A 21,609-nucleotide genomic window follows, 5' to 3' on the forward strand; every position below is an offset into this window, starting at 1 on the left:
ACGTAGCATCAATACTTAAAACGGATAATGACTTTATTTTGTCGCAACAATGTTTTTCTAAACAGGTTCCTTTGTGGTCAAGTTGGAATTTTTGGAGCGTTTTTTTCTTTTGTTGGGCGTGGCTTCCGGGTTTGTCATCATGAGCGACCACCGCTCACCGTTTCTCGTGCGGCCGACCTGAGCCAGTGTGTCGAAGCAATCCTGTGTGCTGTCTCGCCTCCTGTTCCATTTTAATCAGCTCAAGCTGTGAAGATCCGCAACGGAAGAGCGGAGACAAATAAAAAGATGTCTACCCTGCCCTGCCTTCATCTCCTTCCCCGAGGTTCCTTCCGTCGAGATCAGCCGTGTAAAAGAGCGGCTGACTCACTCGTAAACAAAGCAATTCCTCACTCGACAAATGGAGTGTTGCGGAGCCTCGCTGCCGGAGATTTAAAGGGTCAATGGATCGTAAAAGCGAGGAGGAGGAACAAGGTGAACCCGGTGGGGGGTCTGATCCACAGCCCCTGTTCGGGTGAATTATTCATCTCAATCCGCTTCCTCGGACACAATTTGCCCCAAATCCACCCAAATTCATAATTCATCCGTACCCCCAGGCCCATGTGCATTTGGTTTGGTTCCAGACTGCGTTGGTTCATCCATACCTGACATTTTCTGCCCTCAACCGTGGCCCCCCTTCCCTCTCCCTGGCAGTGTCATACGTAATGCATGAGCCTGTTGCAGTGAGACGAGTGTGAGAGGCGATGGCAGGAAAAAAAGAAAAACACAAATCACTTGGAATAACAGCGGCGACCCGTGTCTGCTGTTTTAGCACTTCATGGAGATGATAAACCCAGGAGGTGTTTCATCAGCCATGCAAGCCATCAGAAGCAATGAGGATCCATTTTTCTGTCTGCTTTTGATCCATTTTCTTCTCGTCCCGCTTTTTTTTTTTTCCAATTGCTTTCTCTCTGTCATTTCAATAACTTGTTCGGGAAGCACTCTGCCGAGGCCAATTGGCAAAGCAGCGGATTCATTTGATATCTGCAACTTTAATGGAAAACGGGCTTACGGTACAACGGTTCCCTCGTGCTTTCGAGCTTGCGTTTCAAGGCTAATGATCCACGATTAACACCTAATGGAAATTTACCAGCTGGAAAGAAGAAGGCATATGGGCCCGGCCGCTTATCTAGAAACACGCTACATGCGCTTGACATTCATCAATACTGCGATTAGCATTTTAGCACAGGAGCTAGCCCCCCCCCCTCTATGTGAACAACAAATTGGCCACAATTACAATCCCTGTAAAGTGAATATAAACGATATACCACAGAGAGAACTGGTAAAAAAAAATAAAAAAATAAAAGGAGCTTTCCTCATTGCGACGATAACAAGGAGCTAGCTAGCTACCTAACGCCTTTCCAGGTAGCTAGCTAGCTACTCGCAAAAAATCTGTAAAACTGAAACAGTGAGTGAGAGAATACTATATAATACCTAGTTCATAGTTCTGACTTAGCACATATGCTAACGGCAAATATCTTTCAACATGTGCAATGTTTGAATTCATTTTCGAGGGTCTCACTTTAGAGGCCCCACCCAAATCGGCACATTTCACTGAGGCTTCCCGGTAAATACAGTGCCGAAGAAAGAAAACAAGGTTGTTGGAGCAGCCACAAGGGCAAACGCCTACACCGGCTGTATTGTGGTTTCCTTGACAACACCGTCTCCGTGCAACCCCCTCTTCCCTGTGGTACATTCAAATCAGTAATTCAAACACGGACATTAATAGGGTTGCGTTATCGCTTACATATGCGCACGCACGTCCACCTGCCGACACCTCGCACGTTTGAGAACATGCTAGTGGAGGCCTACGCAGAAGGAACACCACTGATGGATGCTGAAACTAATCAGAAATGCTGTTTGTACACTAATCCAAACAAACACCAATAAAGCGTTCCCAAAATGAAGACTTGTCTCCAACAGTCAAAAAGATTCTGTCTGATGTGACTTATTTGGACGCTGTTTGTCCCCTAACGAGAGAGTGGGAGAATACAAGAGGAGCTGAATCATTCAAGGAGAACGGAGTGCACTCAAACATCCATGAAGATAAAGGCGAAGTGGAGGGACTGAGGGATGCTTTGGAAAAACCAACAACAAAATAACAGCTCAGACAAAAGCAAGATAGCAATAGAAAATTCATAGCGGGAGAAAAATCGTTGTAAAAAGCGTGCCGCAACGAGAGCCATGCTGTAATGGGATCATCGACTCAGACAAGCTGGGGGGGTGTCCGTCACGCTTATGTAAGCCCCCGTGCGTGCGCTGTGTTGCTGGCGTGTATCAGTCCAGATCCGCATTCGTGCCGCCGCGGATCTGTCTTTGCAGCCTCTCGGCCCGCTCCCGCGCCATGTTCATCCGTTTTGTTAGTTATGCAAAAAAAAAAAAAAAAGGATGGGTTCAACAAGGGCAAGGCATGATCCACAATGCAATATTTTGCGAGGCAAGAAGAAGCCTCCCGCTTGTCGGCCGATGTATTTATATTTTGGCCTCATTTTTTTTTGGTCCCACGGTGGCTTCTCCAGCAGTTCCACGCAATAAACAAGGACACAATGGTTAGAGAGCTGCGCTATATCTGCGAGCCCAGACAGGAAAACAGATTGACGGGTTGTTAGAAGGAGGCAATGACACAAAACGGACCTTTTAATTGTCACCGGCAACGCCCTAAGTCCACTCCGTTGTCATGGTAACGAACTCCGTCCTCGCCACTGACCTGACTTTGGCGGTCAGTGGCTCATTTGCATGCATTAGCAGGAGCGCCACTCAGATCATGTGCCGGTGGCGCAAAGCTAATAACTTGACACACCCTCGGTGTCCTGGCGAGGAGGGAGACACACGCAAACACGCCCACCCATCCCCTCACGTTGCACATCCTCGTGTTGTTCTTCGCAGCAGGAACGTGAAAATCAAAAGGCGGCCGCTGCTTTGGGAAATGAAGAGGAGGAGTCACCTTCTGCTGTGGTGTCAGTCAAGTACTGCCTTGGCCTTCCGTCTCGCTCACCACTTAACTAATGTCTCATTTGAATATGTATGCCCTCGGGGCAACATTAAACGTTGCAATTATCCACACGAGACGGCGCCAAGGGTTCGGGTTTGTTTGCGGTCATGTAGGAAGGATGTAAAGAAGCTGGTGCTCTTGAAAGCTCTGTTGAGGGACGACAGTGATGGCATGGGCGTGGGCCGAGGCACGTGACGCTGTGAAGGCCGACACATGGGGGGGGGGGGGCTGCAGGTGCTTTTTGCACTCCGTCAGACAGGAAGAGGAGGGAGGGCTCCCTGGAGCCGTGTGCTAAGTAGCCCATCGAACGCTGGAGGACAGCTCATGTGACATGCAAGGACATGTCTCCGCCTCCATGGGGAAAATTGGCACGTCAAATAACCTGACAAGGGGAGGGGGAGTGTGAACGCGATCTGCCACCTCCAACAGGTAACGCCCCTTCTGACTCTCTTATAGGAGACAATCTGGGGTCTTTGGGGTCACTCAAAAGAATGATTGTGTTTTGTTTGCTTTACGTACAAGCAGTACAATGACTATTTAACACGTCCGTATAAAAGGGCAGAGGTTATGGGTTTGATTCCAGCTCTGGCCTGCCTGTGTTTGCAGGTTCTCCCTGTGCCTGCATGGGTTTCCTCACACATTTCAAAGACATGCATGATAGGCTGATTGAGCACGCACACACACACACACACACACACAGACAGACGCACACATGAGGTGAGGGCAACTTTGACTCTTTTTCACAGTACGAACACAAGTTTTGGCTCATTTCACAGATTTTTTTTTATCTTGGAATACTTGTCATGTTTACCTCATGCACCACTTGAGGCAAATAAACTGCCGGGTCGCAATTTCCATTCAGCACATTTGCATGGACCAGCGCCACAATGCCGCCGCCCCCCCACACACACACACTTGGAGGCTGGATGAGGACACAAGGAAGCCCCCGAAGGAAAACAGAGCGCCGTCATGGTTGCGGGAAAGCGCATGCAGCATAAACAAAGTGCTGTTCAAATCATCAAAGGAAGGAACACTGAGCGCAACTAAGAGGGAAACCAATGCAACAACAAAAACAACACACCAGTTAGACATCACACAGGCGTCGAGGGCTAGACAAGGTTTTTGCGCTGATTTGCATTGGCTAAATGATGAAGCAAGTCCAATTGGATTGTCGGCAATCCCATTAATTTCGCCCAAAGCTGCAAAAGCAGCAGTTCTCCTTAAGTGCAGCTCACCTAATGAAAACTCTCATATTGCACAGACAAGGCAACTCGCGAGGCCCTTTTTGCTAACAAGCACCCAGAGAGTGCAAAGAGAGTGCAAAAACAAAGAAGACTTGTTTTAGAACAGGAACATCAAACTTAATTTTATCCTGGGCCGCATTGTGCTTGGTTTCATTCCATTAAGCCTGTTAACGCCTTATATTATATACCGTGTAAAAAAAATTCAAATATTTTAAAAAGACGAATAGTAATCAAAATTGCAAGCAATATCTCTTTTTAAAAGTGAAGATAATCTGTCATTTTAGTCATGACACAAAGTCTTTGCCGGCCACATAAAAATGATGTGGCGGGCCGTATCTGGCCCCCGGGCCTCGAGTTTGACACAGATGTTTTAGAATGACCTTTCTCTCCTGCACTTTCAGTTTAAAACTTCCCAAGGACGTTTGTTGGACCGGTTTAGAGCATGAAGATTCTCTCAAGGTCCATAATTGCACGTCAAGAGTGAGCTACTTGTTGAAAACAAACCTCTTCACGCACTCCCTGAGATGGCACAAAAAGGAAAGTAGCAATTGTTGCTTTCCCTTCAGTTTGAGAGAATTTCCAGAGAAGCTCAACATCTGCCGACGTCAACGTTTCTTCCCGTAAAAGCGAAGAGCCGGCGCGCAGATGTTTGGCTAATGGAGTCAGTTGGAGGCCGATTTGCATGCTGGCGAGAGCTTTGCATGCTGTCAAAACACAAAAGCGAGCAAGCATGACACGCCGGCGCTGGAGATGGATGAAATGATTTGGACGCTTGGGAGTTTCTTGGACTTGAGGTGAGGCCATGCGTGCAGACATTTGAGGCGGGGTGTCAATCAGATGAAGCTGCCTCCAATCCCTGGCCTCAGCCTGCTGTCACCATGACAACCTCTGGATTCCTGCTGCTGAATATTCCTCTCCCCTCCCCCTTCCACATCTCTCGTTCGCTCCTGCACCTTGATTCTTTATGCTGCCCGCCTTGCACTCAAAGCAGTGTGAAACGTCATTTCTTCCAACTGAAGCTTCGGGGTCACGTTCCTCCTTGTCGACTTCCATCTTGCAAGCAGGAGAAACTATGCAGGGGAATGCGCAGCCCCTAAGTGGTTTCCTAACTCCCATGGCATCTGTTATCATCGGGAAGCCATTTTTGCTCGCCAAATCAATCCAATTATCACCAATAGAGTGGGCAGCTGAGATCCAGGCAAGGAGGAAGCCATGAAAGGCGGCAGTGTTATCTGAGGCGCGCACGCAGAGCCCCGTCCGTCTCGGCAAATCCTCCTCCGCCGTGGCTCAGAAATGGAGGCTATGACCTTTTCCCGAACGTGCGGCAATTTCCAGCCAAGACGAAACAGAATGAGCAGCTTCTATGCTCGGGATGACCACTAACCAAAAGGGACTGACAGAACATAATAACAAGAAAGTCAGTGTTGACTCCAGAGCTCGGCGGGCGTGACCTCCCTCCCTCCCTTCCGAGATGCAGACGTCGCAACCAGTGTACTCACAATCCGGGAAATACGGTGAAGGCCACGAGGGAGCCAACGTTGACCTTTTCCTGAGGCCAGATGGTCACTTGAGGAAATAAAACACAAGACTGTCTGCAGCGTCACTATGCATGCATGGGCAGGTCAAGACTGGGGCAATTTCAATTCTATCAAAATACTGGATTGACTTTGGCTCCACGACTTTTTTTTATAATCTTTGCATTTGCATACGATCACAAAAAGATTTGAAAACAATACTGATGAAAGCAAGAAGAGCTTTTAGGTGTGAACAGAACTCCTGAACAGTCAATCCAAAATCACCCGGCGATATGAATCCGGAAGTGGCCCTAAGGAAAAGCCTCAGGGTTGAACGGCGTCCATTTTGCTTTTGAGCAGCTTGCTGTCAAAATGTCAAGCTGACTGAATGGTGCACGCCACACCCCAAACAAGTGTCAAGCCCTCACAAATGCCACCTTTTCACTGCGCTCCTCTTTGTCTGGCCTCCCCCATCGCCCCACCCAACATGTGCGCCTGAATAAATCTTTCACCTTCTTGTTGATCCACCGTTTCCTCTAGGGGACACCACCTTTCATCTTTTGCTCGTATTAACAGGGAGCCTCAGCCGGCCCCACCCCGCCCTTCCCCGCCTGCAGCGTCAATCAGTCTTCTTCTCAGCACAGATCAAATGATTAGCGAGCATCACCTTACAGAGCGCCGGCAGTGCGTCTGGATTGGAAATGATTCAGCTCAACCTGGGCTGGGCTGGGCCGGGCCTCCACGTGGAGTCAAACGAGGAGGATGACAGCCTGAAAGCACCACATTAGCCCGTTTAACTTAATGCCAAACAAATGCGATCCCCCGAAGGAGATGCCTTGAGGGACGGGCAAATTCTTCCCAGGCAATGCCAGCAGACAGATGTGGCGGAATTGAGCCCAGAATTTTTCTGCTCACATCTCTTTGGTGAGCAGCTCACTTTGTAGGCCAGCTACATGTCAGGGAGCGCCAATCAAAACGGAGCCTAATCGCCTTTGATACAGCTTTTGTGTCAGATTTCATTAAGCGTACGCGTGACATCAAATCATATCAACAAATTTGCGCTAATCTTTTCCCCAGGCACTTCATCCTCTCCCTGACGTTTCTTCGCATCTTGACTTTTTTTTTTTTGGTAGGGTTGCCTCCGATGTGGGAGCAGCCGCCACGCGGTGGTGTGTAACTCCACGGCGGCATGGGCGGTGAGATTAAATTAGGCCCGTGTATGGGGATTACAAGGCACTCAAAGCCTGATCCCCCTCCTACTGGCGCTAATCCAAGCCTAATGAATGGATGATGCAGAACGCGTACTCCAGGACGCCAATTCAGCTCATTTCTTGAAACCATGCATCGCTATGAAGGAGGGAGACGACGTCATCCATGCAAACCATTCAGTCATGCTTTGTTTATCAGCGTCGAGCTAAGGAAACATTTTTCAAGGCAAGCTAGCGACACCATGTGATGTGGTTGGCAAGTCAGTTGAGTTCAGTCAGTGCCACCGTCCGGTTCTGACATTTTAAATTTTGGGCCGGAGGGGCCCGGGTGATCACAAGGAGCACATTGTTCCTCAAGCAACCCCCCATCCCTTTAGGGTTCAGACTATTTTTTTCTTTTTATCAAATTAAAACTAACTTGATCCATTACCATAAAACCCACAAGAACAGCGATGTCAGTTGGCTCTTTATGAGCCATACCCAATACAGAGACTGTTTTTAGAACCATTAAAAAGTCAAGTTTATTTATAAATATTTTTCTAAAAAAAATCTTAAACCCAACTACAATGTATCCCAAATAAATGTCCCTATTAAAACGAATGGGAGAATGAAACCAGTTCTTTGTTTTTTGCTTCAATTCAATGGAGATTGTGCTGCTCCCGCTGTGGCCACCTGGGGGCAGTATAATACGAACATATAGCGCTGTGGGGGTTTTGTTGCTAATTGTTCCTTCAGACTAAAGGAGGGCAATTGCTGGTACGTGCTAAAGTGACCAAAGGCCGTTTGACATCCGGAGACGATTACCGAGGAAACTCGGCGAACAGAAGGTCAATTTAGTGTAGCATTTGGCCGAGGGACGCAGGCAAGAAGGAGTCTTTCATCGTACTGCTGCAGATGAAGACTCCCACAGGGGATTTTCGGCCGCTCGCATAAAGAGACTTTTGTCACAGAGGCAAAAATAAAACAGGCCTGCAAAGTAAGGTCCTTCATGGCCAGGCTTTTTTTTTCTGTTGAATGTCCAAATTACACGCATTTGATTGTTTTCCTTTTAAGTTCAATTCTCTACACAATGTTGTGCCAAAAGGGATATCTCTTTTTCAAAGTTATGATTTTTGGTAACTATTACGACTTCGACTTTTTTATTTGGTGTTTTACTTCTTGCACTTTTTTGTGTTATTTTGCCGGGTTTCATTGAAAAGTAACGAAAGGGTAAAAAAAATGTTTGCTATTTCAGGATGAAGTTACAAAAAATAATGATAATTCAGATCCAGTGCGGGCTGAAGGTCTGAAGCCCATTTTTATTGCTGGCTCACCTAAAAAAAAAAAAAAAAATAATCAAGGCAATAAGCCTTCCTCAGATCCAATTTACTTCTCTGATTATTGCCTTTGTCGTAATTAAATTGCCACCCGGGCTGAAGAAATATTTGCTGCGAGCATTGCAATTTGAAGTGGCAAGATTGGCCACCCATGGGCTTTACTACCTTTCCTGCTCATGAGATAATACAAATTCAATTCATTCCCATATCTGATGCTTGTCTTGTAATCTGTTCCAGCTTCCCCTCAAATTAAAAAAAAACCAACATTTTTGGTGAGGCGTTTTTTTTAATAAGGAAAATAGTATTAAACCGAATGTAAACAAATGATTTTTTTCTGCACAGCTCCCTAAGGTATCCTTGGACATTTTATTTTAAGACAAAGATACAGCTATAGATGGAGTAGAATGAGATGGTCACAACTCCTCGGTAAGCTGTAGCGATGTTCGTTTAGCAGAGGATAAAGACTATATATTCCTTTGAGTTGTTTCATTGTCTGTCTACATGAGTTGCTCCATCATTTGTGTAGCTTAAAAGAGACGCCGTATTGTTTGATGGCATTGAGTGACTTCTTTTTTTTTTTTTTAATACACATGTTATTTTTTTTTATTTATGTCTAGTTTGACAGTACACGGTTGAAGCAAGAGGGTGGTTGGTGGACGAAGACGGTTGCGAGTTATGGCCGGACTGTCGAGCTGCACTCCATCCTCTCCAGAATAGCTTTCATCACGCTGTCATCCGAGCACTCACTTTTCAATCAATCCTTTCCATCTTGAGCTGCGCTTGCCTCCGCTCACTGTCAATTCAATTTTCCTCATTTGCAGGCTTCCTTCCCTCCTCCTCAGACCTCGTATATAATGTTCGAGAGGCGGCCGCCCTGTCAATCCACCGGACCTCGACCTTCCTAAATCACCGCAATGTATTCTCCTACCAAGCCGCCCCTGAAAGGATGTCAAAGCAAACCCTGACCCCACTTGACAGCCCCCCCGTCTCCACGTGCAGCCATTTTGGGAGGGGTGCGAGCTGCCGGCCCGCTGAAGGTGTCACAAAGACGATAATGAGAGGGCGTGCCGGTTGAAGGGTCGTTTCTGCTGCAGCTTAACTCTCGGCCGGCCTGTCTCAGCTTTCAAGGCGAAGGCACGGCTTATTAGTGAGTCAGCCCATGCAGGAGGGACGTAAGAGCAAATTGTGCTGCTGTTGAAGGTCTGTGTCGTGAATTGAAAGGGTGCCAAGCATGCGGGCCCCCTGCCATGAACTCAATTAGGATTTAGTGAGGCTTTATGGCAGCGGGTCGAAAACAATTTACCCACTCTTCCATTCAAATCGAACGGCAAAGTAAAAATAATCCAAGTGGGTAGTTAGGAAGTGAGCTTTCGGCTCAAAAGCTCCCAAGTCACTTTGCATGGTGTTGCATTAGCTCAGTGCTTCTCAATTATTTTCTGTTACGCCCCCCCCTAGCAAGAAGAAAACTATTCGCGCCCCCCCTCCCCACCGTGACTATCCTAACTTGTCTTGTAAGTCGTAAAATGTTGCACTGTCGCAAACGTGACAGAAGTAACAATGAGAGCGCCACTGCCCCCTGCTGTAGTAAACGCGCAATTACACTTTATTCTAGTACTGCCAAAAAAAAAGCCTGTTCCCCAGGGTCACACGCGCCCCCCCAGGAATAGCACCACGCCCCCCAAGGGGGGCGCGCCCCACTATTTGAGAAGCACTGGCCTAGGTGACTGATTCACAATTTGGTTTTGTCTGATATCAGAGATTAAATAAAGAAAACCAACTGGCTGATTGATTTGTTTTGAGAGGAAAAAAAAACTGCAAAAGCATTTCACTAGCTGACCAGGAGATGGCGACAGCGTGGCATCTGAAGACCATGGATTGTTTGTTCTGCTATAGCCTAGGTGACTGATTCACAATTTGGTTTTGTCTGATAATAGATATTAAATAAAGAAAACCAACTGGCTAATTGATTTGTTTTAATTGAGAGAAAAAAAAAACATCAGCAAAAGCATTTCACTAACTGACCAGGAGATGGCGACAGCGCGGCATCTGAAGACCATGGATCGTTCTGCTATGCCGGTTTAAAAAAAAAAAAAAAAAAACGTAATTAGCTAGGGGTCAAAGGTCAAAGTTTACGGTTCAAAGTTCACCCAGGGGTCAAAGGTCGGTTCAAAGTTCACGGGGTCATGTGCACATTTTCGATTTTTAACTAGAGTTGAAAGTTTAGGGTTCAAAGGTCACCCAGGGGTCACCCAGGGGTCACCACGGGGTCACCGCGGGGTCACCGCGGGGTCACCGCGGGTTCAAAGTTCAGGGTTCACTTTTTTTTTTTTTTTTTTTTTTTTTAGGTTAACCTTTATTTAACCCAGTGCTTCTCAATTATTTTCTGTTACGCCCCCCCCTAGCAAGAAGAAAACTATTCGCGCCCCCCCTCCCCACCGTGACTATCCTAACTTGTCTTGTAAGTCGTAAAATGTTGCACTGTCGCAAACGTGACAGAAGTAACAATGAGAGCGCCACTGCCCCCTGCTGTAGTAAACGCGCAATTACACTTTATTCTAGTACTGCCAAAAAAAAAGCCTGTTCCCCAGGGTCACACGCGCCCCCCCAGGAATAGCACCACGCCCCCCAAGGGGGGCGCGCCCCACTATTTGAGAAGCACTGCATTAGCTCATGCTAAAAACAAAATGTCTTTTGTATATTTCATCAGCTCAATTTTGCTTCACTATGGAGTCAATATTCCATACTAGCGACACGTTGTCAGGTTCGGGTGACCTGCCCGCCCACTTTGACTTCATCATTTGGCCCCACTGGCAAATCATGTCAGCTAGCCTTTGTTTTTTTATGAGACGCATTTTGTATTCAAAACAGGGACATGGAATTAAAAAAACAGGTTTTGCATGGAACTACGGCGTGACGGTTTAATGATTTTGTGGTCAGCACTTTTGTTTGCGCAGTGGAAATCCGCCCATGCAGTTGTGGTGGAGGAGAAAGCGTCCCGAGGCTGAAACAGGTGAAAGCAAAGTGTTCCTTCCTCCTACACACTTACTGGAAGAGCGAAAACGTTTGGATGGGCGCCAGCCTCTGCTTGACATTAGCACTCCATCAACAAAAGTTGCTTTTGCCATCCAAATAAAACAATGTGATTCTCTTTGTTTTAGGCTTTGTTCACAATTATTTTTTTAGGAAAGAATGTAACCTAGTTGTGTAATCTAGTGGTTTTGCACAATTCTTTAATAATGGATGATGATGCATCTTTTTTTTTTATTATTTATTGTGCAATGCTGCAAACTGGCTTCGTTGGTAAACAGATGTGCATCTGTTTGTTTCATGATTAAAAAACATAGTGAGAACAGAACAAAAATGAAACTGGATGACAAACTCCTTACAAAGCTCCTTCTGCTATGCACGTCTCGGCCACTAGAGGGCAGTACGATACAGATAATTAGCTAACAATTGAGACGGAGGAGACTGTCAATGCCTCAGTCAGCTGCAGTAGGAATTCGATGTTTATCACGGAGGATAAAGAATATACGCCGGCAAGTATGATACTTTCTGCTGCTCAGGCGAATTGTGCTCTATAACATCAATGCTATTCATTAGCCCGTCGACTACGTTTTGCAATATTTGGTAGCATGAAGCTAACTGACGTTCCTGCTTTGTGGTTATTCCAAATACATAACTTGTAAGTCATTGAATTTGATGTTTGGTTTGACAATTATAGACAAAGCTATATTTTTAGGAATAAGCTTTTAATTCGTCAATAGAATTGGGGCGGCTTGCATCTGCCTAAGTGAGGATGCAGAAAATGGCAACAGCAGAAGGAGGCCAGGTGAGTGCTTAATTTGCATGCACACACGCACGTACACACCAACGCGCACACACACGCAGACACGTGCACGCACACCTCCAGCTGGCTGCCCCACCCTAATTTTCACATCCTGTCATCTCTCTCTTTCCCCGGCGCCTGCCTCTATGTCGGGGGCTCTGATTTGAACCTCGGGTCACTTTCTTCCCGCCGGAGCTCAGTATGTGTCGTTCCCAGAGGAACGCTAGTCAGCGTAACGCATCATCTGAATTAAAACTGTTGCAGCCTGTTGCAACGACGGCTCGCACGTATCAACGGGCCGCTCGGCTATTAGCTGGGGGAGGGGAAAGAAGGCAGAAAATGGGCATTGATTTTAAAGGCAAAGGCAGAAAAATGGCATTTGCCCGCAAGGGCCCGGATGTTCAAAGCGTAGGCAAAATGCACCTTTATGAAAGCTCACTTTTTGCAAAATATGCTCCGATGCAAAATGGCAGCATGAAGAATGTCAGGTGAGACCCTGTTGCATGCGGCCGCGACAGAAAAGAAATCACACTTGCGAAGCAGATGGACAGCTGTATGTCTACAGCTGCCACAGGTGATCGTCACACCAATCATATGCATATCGCCATCATCACCATCATCACGGTATGGATGCGAAGCCATGTTGACAATTGTGCTGACATGACAGCTCCACGATAACGTCATTCAAAATGAAGACTTCTTTCCTCCAGAGCAGACAATGAATTGTGAAATATCCGCAAGTCGCTAAAGGTGTGATGGCACCTCTGCAGCCTCATGAGGCAACCCATCAGACGTCCTCTTTTTTTTTTTTTCCAACCTCCAAAGTGTCTGGACACACCAAAGCTGCTCTTACCTTCGCAACGATGTTTCTTTCCTCCGTCGAGTCCTCAAGCGGCTCTGTTGCCGCTTGGCCTGGTCTGGTCCGGTCTGCTCTAGCCTGGTGTGGTGTGGTGCCGTCTGCGCACTTTGGTACTGTGCTGATGCTGCAGTGATCGAAAAACACACCCTCCTCCCTCTAGCCGCGCTTGCTCGCTCCCAGCCTCCCTCCCTCCCTCCCTTCCTCCCCCTCATTGGCTGCTTCTCGGAGGTGACATCACCCTTCCGTCTGAGCCTCCGCCTCGGCTCCCCTCCTCGCTCCGTCGTGTGGATCCCTGGTTTTCTCCTCTATTGTAATGTCCGTCCTCTCGTCCCCTCCTCATCCTCACATCCAGCTGCTCTTCTTCTTGCGCTCGCATCCATCAAAGTAACACATGCTGAAAAATTAGCACACTGCCGAGAATCTCCTCCTGTGCACCAGCTAATATATCAGGCCGTCCAAAAAAAGTTAGCAGTTTCCACATTGAAGCTCTTCCAGTCCTCCTCTGTGGCTTTTGGTTTATTATCTAAGCATTAACTCTCGGATGCACAAGTGAGTGTACCCTTCACTCTTCCATAAGTGGGTCAAAAATGAGCCATATTAGAATCAACGTGTTTTTAATGCTATTGTCTTTTTGGTAGAGAGTCATTCATTTCCATGATATTAGATTTCCATTGGATTCCATAGAAAATGTCTTTTTGCCCCACTTATGGAAGTTTGGGGTCGTAATACACAAACTAGAATTTCTTAAAATGTATAAAAGGTAGAATTTTAAATGCCATTATGTTACAAACATGTTTTTTTAGGAATTCCTGGAATATGAAACATAACTTTTTATTATGAAGATATTTTAAAAAAAATAAAATAAAAACTCACCCACTTATGCATTTAAGGGTTAAAGAAACGTCTGGCAAGGAACGTCATGCAATGACACTGAATTAAAATGTGAGAGGCATAATACGCCACCTCTTATCTGCGCGAGATGAGCCGATTTCTGGGTCTCATGACGGCCCCTTCCAAGGGTGATACATTGATAAATGTCGCCCGGCAACCACGGGAAATGAGACAATCAAGATCTCCTGATTGGACCTCTGCGTTTTCCTGCGACTGCAAATGAACTACTGATGATGATGATGTCTTACACTTCAAGAGAACATAAAAAATTAAACATGGAACAAGCTGTTCATGCTTCGCCCAAGACAAAGAATACGTACATGAGTCAAACAACCCAAATTGAAACATTCCTATATTTTAATTCTATACTTATTCAAAATGCTATCTAATGCATTCATGTGCCTCAAAGATGCATCTTTGTAGTCATGACTACATTGCAGCAATTTGAATGTTATCCAACATCAACATTGTAAGGATAACTATAACAAATGAATACCGTATTTTCTGGACTATAAGGCGCAGCTAAAAACCTCAAATTTTCTCAAAAGCCGACAGTGCGCCTTATAGTCCGGTGCGCCTTATATATGGACCAAATAGAGAATGATGGATGGATGGAACTTTACCTTTTTAACTTTACCGATCTATCTGACTGTTTTGTACTTATTAAAGTAAGCTTTACATGTTTATTTTGTGTGTTGTGTGATATTAACATTATTGATATATTGTTATTGTTTTCATCATTTCAAGTTATTAAATTGTGATTGCATTAATGGTGCGCCTTATAGTCCGGTGCGCCTTATATATGGACAAAGTTTTAAAATGGGCCATTCATTGAGGGTGCGCCTTATAGTCCGGTGCACCTTATAGTCCGGAAAATACGGTATATAAATAAGGCTGTGAGTAATGCCGTTCTACTTAAATGCCATTATTAAGAAGGCTGAAGAGTTCTGAGTACTTAAAAGGTTGGAAAGTGAAAGCCCAGTTCCAAGAAGACAAAGAGCAGCGGAAGAAACAGCATGGCAACATAGCGCACAGTCAACTCCTTCCGCTTGCGAACCGCCAAGCGGTGCGCCCATCTGCTGCCGGCAAAAAGCAGACCAAAGCTGCACAGTGCGAGAGACCTTCACAGGGGAAGAATGATGAATGGCGCTGGGCTTAAAGAGGTGACAAGCCCAACCAACAACCCTGCTTGAGGTCAACCAATCTGGGTCAAAACCACAACAGTAACACCAAGTGCAAACTAAAGGACGACATTGGTGTGCATGCCGCAGTTGCCCTCAATTAACAGCGCCAGAAATGGACAAATTCATTTTTTGCGGTGAGGCGGTTGTGTTTTGTGCTTGAGCTGAAAAGGTGAATGGGTAGAAGAGCAGAAAGGTTACAACACTAACCAGAACAACGGAGGGAAAATATTTGCAAATTCTGATTTGAGAAGAGACATTTTGCGCCCTCTTGGCTGGAAAGCTTTTAGCAAAGCTCTCTGCTCGTCTTCTGCCTTCGAGCTTCCTGCGTGGACGAGAGGGAGACGCAAAAGCGCGCATCCAATGAGCGGCTTCAACCAAGAAGGGAAATCCAACCGAGTCAGCAGAAGGTGGGCGGGTGGAGACATTTTCATCACCTTAAAAGCAGGAGGGAGGGGAGGCAATCGCGTAAATGGCCGGCTGCACTGCGGATGGGGAGACTCGGGAGCGACAAGAACAGAAATAGACAAGAGGCTGCTCGTGCAAAAGGTGGATACGCTCGTGCTGGAGACAAAATATTGATATGGCAATAGACGGACTCACAGGAAAGGACACGCTTGCGCCAAGTATCCGAGCGCATGCTGGCTGCCATCCAACGGCTCCATTTGAGCACCACTTCTAATTAGGCGAGCTTCGTCAACCTTTCCACAAAATTAAAATGATCAAAACGCCAGAAACTAGATGGAACAATGGATGTTGGCAAAGCTGAATGCAACTTATTTCACAAAGCACAACTTGGCAGAGTGAACAACAACAAAAAAACGTACAAAAAATATAGCATTGGCATTCTTCATGGTGTTAGAACCCTTCTCTAAGAAACCGATAACCGAACAAAAATTGTGGTGCAACACATGTAGACAGAGTAAGGCAACACATTGTCGATCGCCTGCAAAAAAGTAACGAGAAATATTCCTGCATCCGACTGGACAGTTGCGACCATTTCCATGTATATCAACGTGGCTGTGTTATACTGCCCCCAAGTGGGCAATGTGCACTCACCAGGAGTCACACATGCATGTCCAAACGGATTGATTCTTTGTAGTCCATTTAATCAGCCCTTCAGATTTTTGGTTAAAATAGGTCATCCGTGCGTCTATCAGTCCGCTCGTCTGCGGCATTGAAGTTGTGAGAGCGCAAGGTCAACCTTTAATGACTCGCTAATTGAAGGCAAATGACTGATTAAGTTTCCTTGCCGTGCGCTTGGCTGACTTGAATGACAGCTCAGCGTGCCAGAGAGCAAGAATGCTTTCATTTCAAAGAGAATCGGCAAAGTTGGCACCTTAGAAATATTTGGCCGTTGTAGTGGATTACCTTTGTGTCATGTTGCAAGTTAAAATAAAATACTATGCGAGACAGTTGTCACAATTGACCACCGTATATGTTACCGTGCATGCTCAAGTCACGTGAACACACAACAGTACACAAAATATGCAAATTAGGAACCATAATAAAAGATACCATAGTAGGACTCTGTAACCTTCTCTGCAATGATAAAATAAAAAAATTAATCTGACAAAATTAAGTCATCGCTCAAGTCATTATTTTGTAAATCTTGAATCATGTCCGTTCAAGACGTAGTTCTAGGTTTTTAATGATTTATCAGCCTTCAGTTAATCTTTGGAAGAAAAGCTCGTGAAGGCAGCATTTTTTTGTCACCACAGAAGTTGAACGCGAGGAAGTCTTTACCTTGCCTGATGCACCGCTTATCTCCACAACGTTCGTCCATCCCAAAGGCTGCTTGTTTTACTTGCTATTAAAAACAGAATTGATAATTCTCGCATGTTCGATTCGTGGATTCCAAATTGTTCCAAATGGATCATCCGTCCGTCCGTGCAGTAAAAAGTAGGATCTTCCTCTTGACAGTTCGAGAAAAAAAACACTTCCGCCGCGTGAACACCTGATTCAACCTAAATGGGCCGCCACCGTACGGTGGGCGGTCCTGACAATTGGCGGAGGGGTGGGTGGCTATAGAGCAACTTTAGAAATCAACATTTACTGTCGTGGGGCCCGAATTCCTTCATATATTCACTCAAAAGAGAATTTTTCGCGTCAACTCCTACTAATTTGCTTTTTCGAGGATGCACGTTGCATCCTTTTGCCTACTGCTCGGCCGCGCCCCATAAATGACGTCACACGTTTCGAAATTTTACGGGTTTTTAAGACCTTAACCCAGATTTAATTATACAATGAAACAATGACATTTTACTAGTATATTTATTGGTGTCCATTTTGTCTCTTTCAATCTTCAATACTAGAAGCAGGGCAGATGCTAAATATTTATTATACACAATATATACGTTTTAGGACAAGTCATCCTAAAACATTTAAGGAAGCCATTTTTTGGTCACGCTAAAGTAGTCAAATTGCTGGAATTGAAATGAAGAAATGACCAAACAAACTTGCCTTCATTGGCCACTTTCAAGCACCGAAGCCTATGGACACAGGTGTACAAGTTCCTGAGCAAGGCCGTTTAGAGGAAAGGAACGCGAGGCAACGTTTCTGGCGGTGTTGTTATTGGGTAGGATTTACTTTAAATATAAATCTGGCATCTTTCTGGATTTGGTCATTTCTAAGGTTAAAGTTAAATCATTTAAAAAGACAAGACGCAATTTTATGCATTTATTCATGTTATTCCAATCGGATTCAAAGGCTCAAGGCTGTCAGCAATTTAATAGTCAAAAATACTCTAAAATTTTTTTTTGTTTGTTTTTTTAATCTCCTTCAGGTTTTGGCTTCAAGTGTACCATTCTTCCTTAAAAATGCCACAAAATGTTTTTGAAAAGTGCATTTTTGTGAACTTCTCAAGTTGTTCAGCCCAAAACAAAACAAACGAACAAAGTCAAGGCTTGTGATCAAAAATTTGCAACAAGAAACCACCAACGCAAAGGTTTTATAACCATCCTGTTCACACATTCTTTTTTTCTTTTTACACAGCCAGAGGAACAAAAAAAGTTGAAACAATAAACTCCCAAACCTTTTGTACAGAGAAAAATCAACCTAGATGACGAAAATGTCTCTTATATAAGTCCAGTCGCCTTTGCATTTGCCCTTTCCATTTAAATGGGGAGGGGCTGACAAGCGCGCGTGTGTCGTGCGTGTCTTTTACACGCCAGGTTCTCCATGTGGTTTTGATCTGTCGTGTATGGACTGGAAACCAGAAACTCTGCACCATTAAACAAGTCATCCAGTATCATCTATGCAGGCGCTGTTACAGAAATTTAACTAGGTGGGGTCGTCAAGCTCTAATTCAAGTGTGTGCGCATGTGTGTGTGTGTGTGTGTGTGTGTGTGTGTGTGTGTGTGCGTCTGCAAGAGTCTCATTGATTAAGCCAGCCCGAATCCCTCAGAGCACTCCTGGATGGCCAGCAGCAGCATGTGTCTCAGCTTCTCGTAACTCTCGTAGGCAGGGAGGTCCAGCTGGTTGAAACTACACGCAAAGAACACACGGTGTCATTTCTGGAGGCGGCAGATGGGTTCATTTGTCACACGCAACATGTTTGTTTACCAAGTGTGAGCGGAGGGCAGGCGGTCGGTGGAGCGGTCGTCACGGTGGATTTGGAACTTCTGGATGCCGTTCATGCCCTCAAGAGCGGCGAAACCCTGAAGGGGAACTTTGGAGGTGCCGGTGACGAATTGTAAGAACTTGGCTCGGTCCGCTTGGTCGAAGGAACGCAGGGCCCTCCAGAACCACTGGATCTTTGGGCAAAACGCAAACAAGCGAGTTCTCACACCTGGCTGGCTTCGCAACGACGCCAAGACGGACAGCCCGCAGTACCTGGATGGAGCTGGACTGGTATTTGTGGTACTCCGTGTTGGCCTTGAGGTCATCGATATCGATGGTGGGCAGGCCAGAGATGAGCAGCTCCAGCTCCTGCTCGGTGAAGATGGAGATCAGCCTCTTGGGGATGATCTCGTAGAAGCCCTCCAGGAAGGCGGCCAGCTGCTTGCGGATGGCGCCTGCGCGACATAGTTCGAGGCCGCTTTAACGCTGACAGACGCACGTTTTGAGAGACGGCTAAAGTCATCGCATTTTACGGCTCTGCGATCAAAACATGGCTTGTTGGATTGCATGTTTTCCCATGGCGGTCGGTGTTGAATGTCATAAAATGTTAAGCCCAAGCTTACCGGTCATCTTCATCTGGCAAACCAGGTGCACGTATTCTTTTTTGTTTTCTTCTGTGACCAGAATGTTGGCGCCGTTTGGCTTGAGGTCTCTCACTTCACAGACGCCGAACTCTTGGACCTGGACGTAAAAAGAGCAGCGGGAAGCTCTTGAAATCCGTTTGCCTCTCGCTCTTTGCCAGACGACCGCGTCGAGAGCATTGTCAAGCGGCACTCGTGGGCCAATCTTGGGAGCGACAAGCCATTTTCCGGCACCCACCTCTGTGCTGAATGCGAGTTCATAGCCTAATGTGGACACGTCGTTCTCCAACAAGTAGACCAAACCCTGGAAGAAGGGGTAGTCCTCACTCTCCATGTCGGTGTACCTAGGAAGGGAAGAACAGCAGGACAAATGTTAGCACTGACATTATTTCTCATCATCACTTTGGATTTGCATCACCTGACACTCTTGCCCAGGATGTGCTTGTAAAAGCTTCGTGTGAAGTAACACTCCAATAACCGGTTATCATAAACGGCTTTGGCCACCACCCGGCCCACAAACTTGAAGTAGCTCAGGTGGTTGGGGTTGCAGTGGGACGAGGGATTGATGGTGTAGGTGACCCGATCTCCGGGCGACGTGCGGAACAGGGCGTACATGGGGTTGAACATCTCGCGGGAGATGATCATGTACCATTCCCTCAGAAGGCCGCCGGCATCTTGGCCCTCTTCTCCTTCAAAGACAATGTACCTGCAACACAGACAAAAGCCCGTTGGCGTGCTTCCGGACAGAGCCGACTCTGGCGGGTGTTTGGGCGAGGGAAGCGTACAGCCTGTTCTTCATGTCCTCGGGGCTCTTGCGATGAAGCTCTCTGTACGAGTCCTCAAACACGTGATCTCTTCTTACGTGCACGGCCATGTCCTCTTTCCTCAGGCCTTCATCCAGGCGTTCCAGCTCCTGCCGGAAATACCTGCCAGATGAACAACAACGGGTCAGCCACCAAGAAAGTCTGTGAATTGAGCGCAGGTCAAATTCATCCGGCTTACTTCCTCTTCACATCAAAGTCCAGGATACGGATATAATCCACCAAGACCGCAAAAGGACCATCGGCCAAATGAGTGGTGGACTGACGCAGTATCTGGTTGAGTACTGTGCGGTGAGTTTCTACAAACAAGGGGAATTCAAAGTCATCAGACCAGAAGACAAGATGTAAAGCCTTTACGGTCTTTGGCAATTCCGTTATTATGCGTTACGATAGCGACTGAAAGTCGGCACGCCCACCGCCGAAGCGCGGAAATGGTGCCGTGCCAGCGAGTTCATTGCCTCTTACCGGCAAATCGGAGGAACTTCTGTGTGTCTGGTGGCAAGTTTGAAGAGATGTGCATGGAGGACGGTTCCCGGGAGAAGAACGGGTCTAGGGACGACGGTGTTGCTGGTGTGAGCGGCGCCGGAGAAAGCGGCGGAGGTTCGTCCTTGATGTGCGAAAGCTGGCTCTCCCGCGTGTCCCGGACAGGAGGTTTACTCTCTCGCTCGGTGGCGTGGACAAGGAAGAAGGCCTCCACAGCAGGCTGGAGAACTACGGAGGGATCCCAATGGAAATGAAATAAGGACAAAAAAGCATCGCTTACACGGACGGCATAGCGGGAACATTCCACCTACCCAAGACAGCGTGCTGGTCATGGGACTCTTCGAGCTCCTTCAAGCATTCCCCGAGCATGTCCCACAGCTCATCCAGCAGGAGCTGCTCGCTGAGCAGAGGGAGGTCAGGGAGTTTCTCCTCACTCTCTGATTGGCCATTTCCTTCCTCATCTGAGGGGGAAAAACAAACGTATAAAAACACGCTCTCTGCCCCCACACATGTTGAAACCTTTTCAGGGTGTGAATAACTCACCCAGAGTTGAAGAGTCCAGGTCCATAGATGTCTGGTCAACATCCATTGGCGAGTCATCTCTCTGAGTCGCCTGAGCCTCTGACACAGACTGCATTTCGGACTGTAGCGACCCAAACAGGAGGCGGCCAGAAAGACGGGCGGGATGGGAAACAAAGATAATAATTAGCAATACACTTTCGCTACTTATCTGCATGCATTAAGTCATTTGCGATTCAGGGCACTGTGGCTTGAGCAGGTAAAGCATGAAGCAACTTCAGCCAGACACCACTGCTGCCGATGATCATCGGGGGGTTGACGAGTTTGGAGCAGGGACCCTCGCACGTTATACAAACAAGCATGCTGAGAGAGCACACATGGTGGGTTACTGACACATCCATTTTTGAGCAGAGTCATAAAACAACTCGTCAGAAACAAGTTGCAAACAAGACCACATTTGGAGGTAAGAATGCAAAATAGATCCAATATAATAGCATGAAAAAGCTAAAGGCATGTC

The 21,609-nt window shown here is 46.5% G+C and overlaps 2 protein-coding genes across 15 annotated transcripts in view; both read right to left on the reverse strand.

The window, feature by feature from the left end:
* The window catches only part of l1cama (L1 cell adhesion molecule, paralog a), a 33,077-nt gene extending 16,093 nt beyond the window's left edge, over positions 1 to 16,984 (reverse strand). The window contains exons 1-2 of one of the 3 annotated variants that reach the window (XM_061270284.1): positions 12,990 to 13,126; positions 6,454 to 6,556 (exon numbers count right to left, since the gene is read on the reverse strand). The gene's annotated coding sequence lies outside the window, so the exon portion shown is untranslated. Of the gene's footprint in view, positions 1 to 6,453; positions 6,557 to 12,989; positions 13,141 to 16,813 lie in introns of those variants that run through there. The other 2 variants (XM_061270293.1, XM_061270275.1) reach the window with 2 other exon arrangements.
* A 749-nt stretch (positions 16,985 to 17,733) lies between these two features.
* The window catches only part of huwe1 (HECT, UBA and WWE domain containing E3 ubiquitin protein ligase 1), a 31,063-nt gene continuing 27,187 nt past the window's right edge, over positions 17,734 to 21,609 (reverse strand). For all 12 annotated transcript variants that reach the window (XM_061273161.1, XM_061273149.1, XM_061273154.1 and 9 more), the window contains 11 exons: positions 21,117 to 21,216; positions 20,885 to 21,034; positions 20,556 to 20,801; positions 20,272 to 20,389; positions 20,055 to 20,195; positions 19,688 to 19,975; positions 19,508 to 19,613; positions 19,252 to 19,369; positions 18,902 to 19,083; positions 18,632 to 18,822; positions 17,734 to 18,553 (listed from right to left, as the gene is read on the reverse strand). In XM_061273161.1, coding sequence (XP_061129145.1) covers positions 18,451 to 18,553; positions 18,632 to 18,822; positions 18,902 to 19,083; positions 19,252 to 19,369; positions 19,508 to 19,613; positions 19,688 to 19,975; positions 20,055 to 20,195; positions 20,272 to 20,389; positions 20,556 to 20,801; positions 20,885 to 21,034; positions 21,117 to 21,216 — 1,743 coding nt within the window. In that variant the 3' untranslated portion in view covers positions 17,734 to 18,450. The remainder of the gene's footprint in view (positions 18,554 to 18,631; positions 18,823 to 18,901; positions 19,084 to 19,251; positions 19,370 to 19,507; positions 19,614 to 19,687; positions 19,976 to 20,054; positions 20,196 to 20,271; positions 20,390 to 20,555; positions 20,802 to 20,884; positions 21,035 to 21,116; positions 21,217 to 21,609) is intronic.

The sequence above is a fragment of the Syngnathus typhle genome, linkage group LG2 (genome assembly GCF_033458585.1).
Source record: "Syngnathus typhle isolate RoL2023-S1 ecotype Sweden linkage group LG2, RoL_Styp_1.0, whole genome shotgun sequence".
Classification (NCBI taxonomy): Eukaryota; Metazoa; Chordata; class Actinopteri; order Syngnathiformes; family Syngnathidae; genus Syngnathus; species Syngnathus typhle.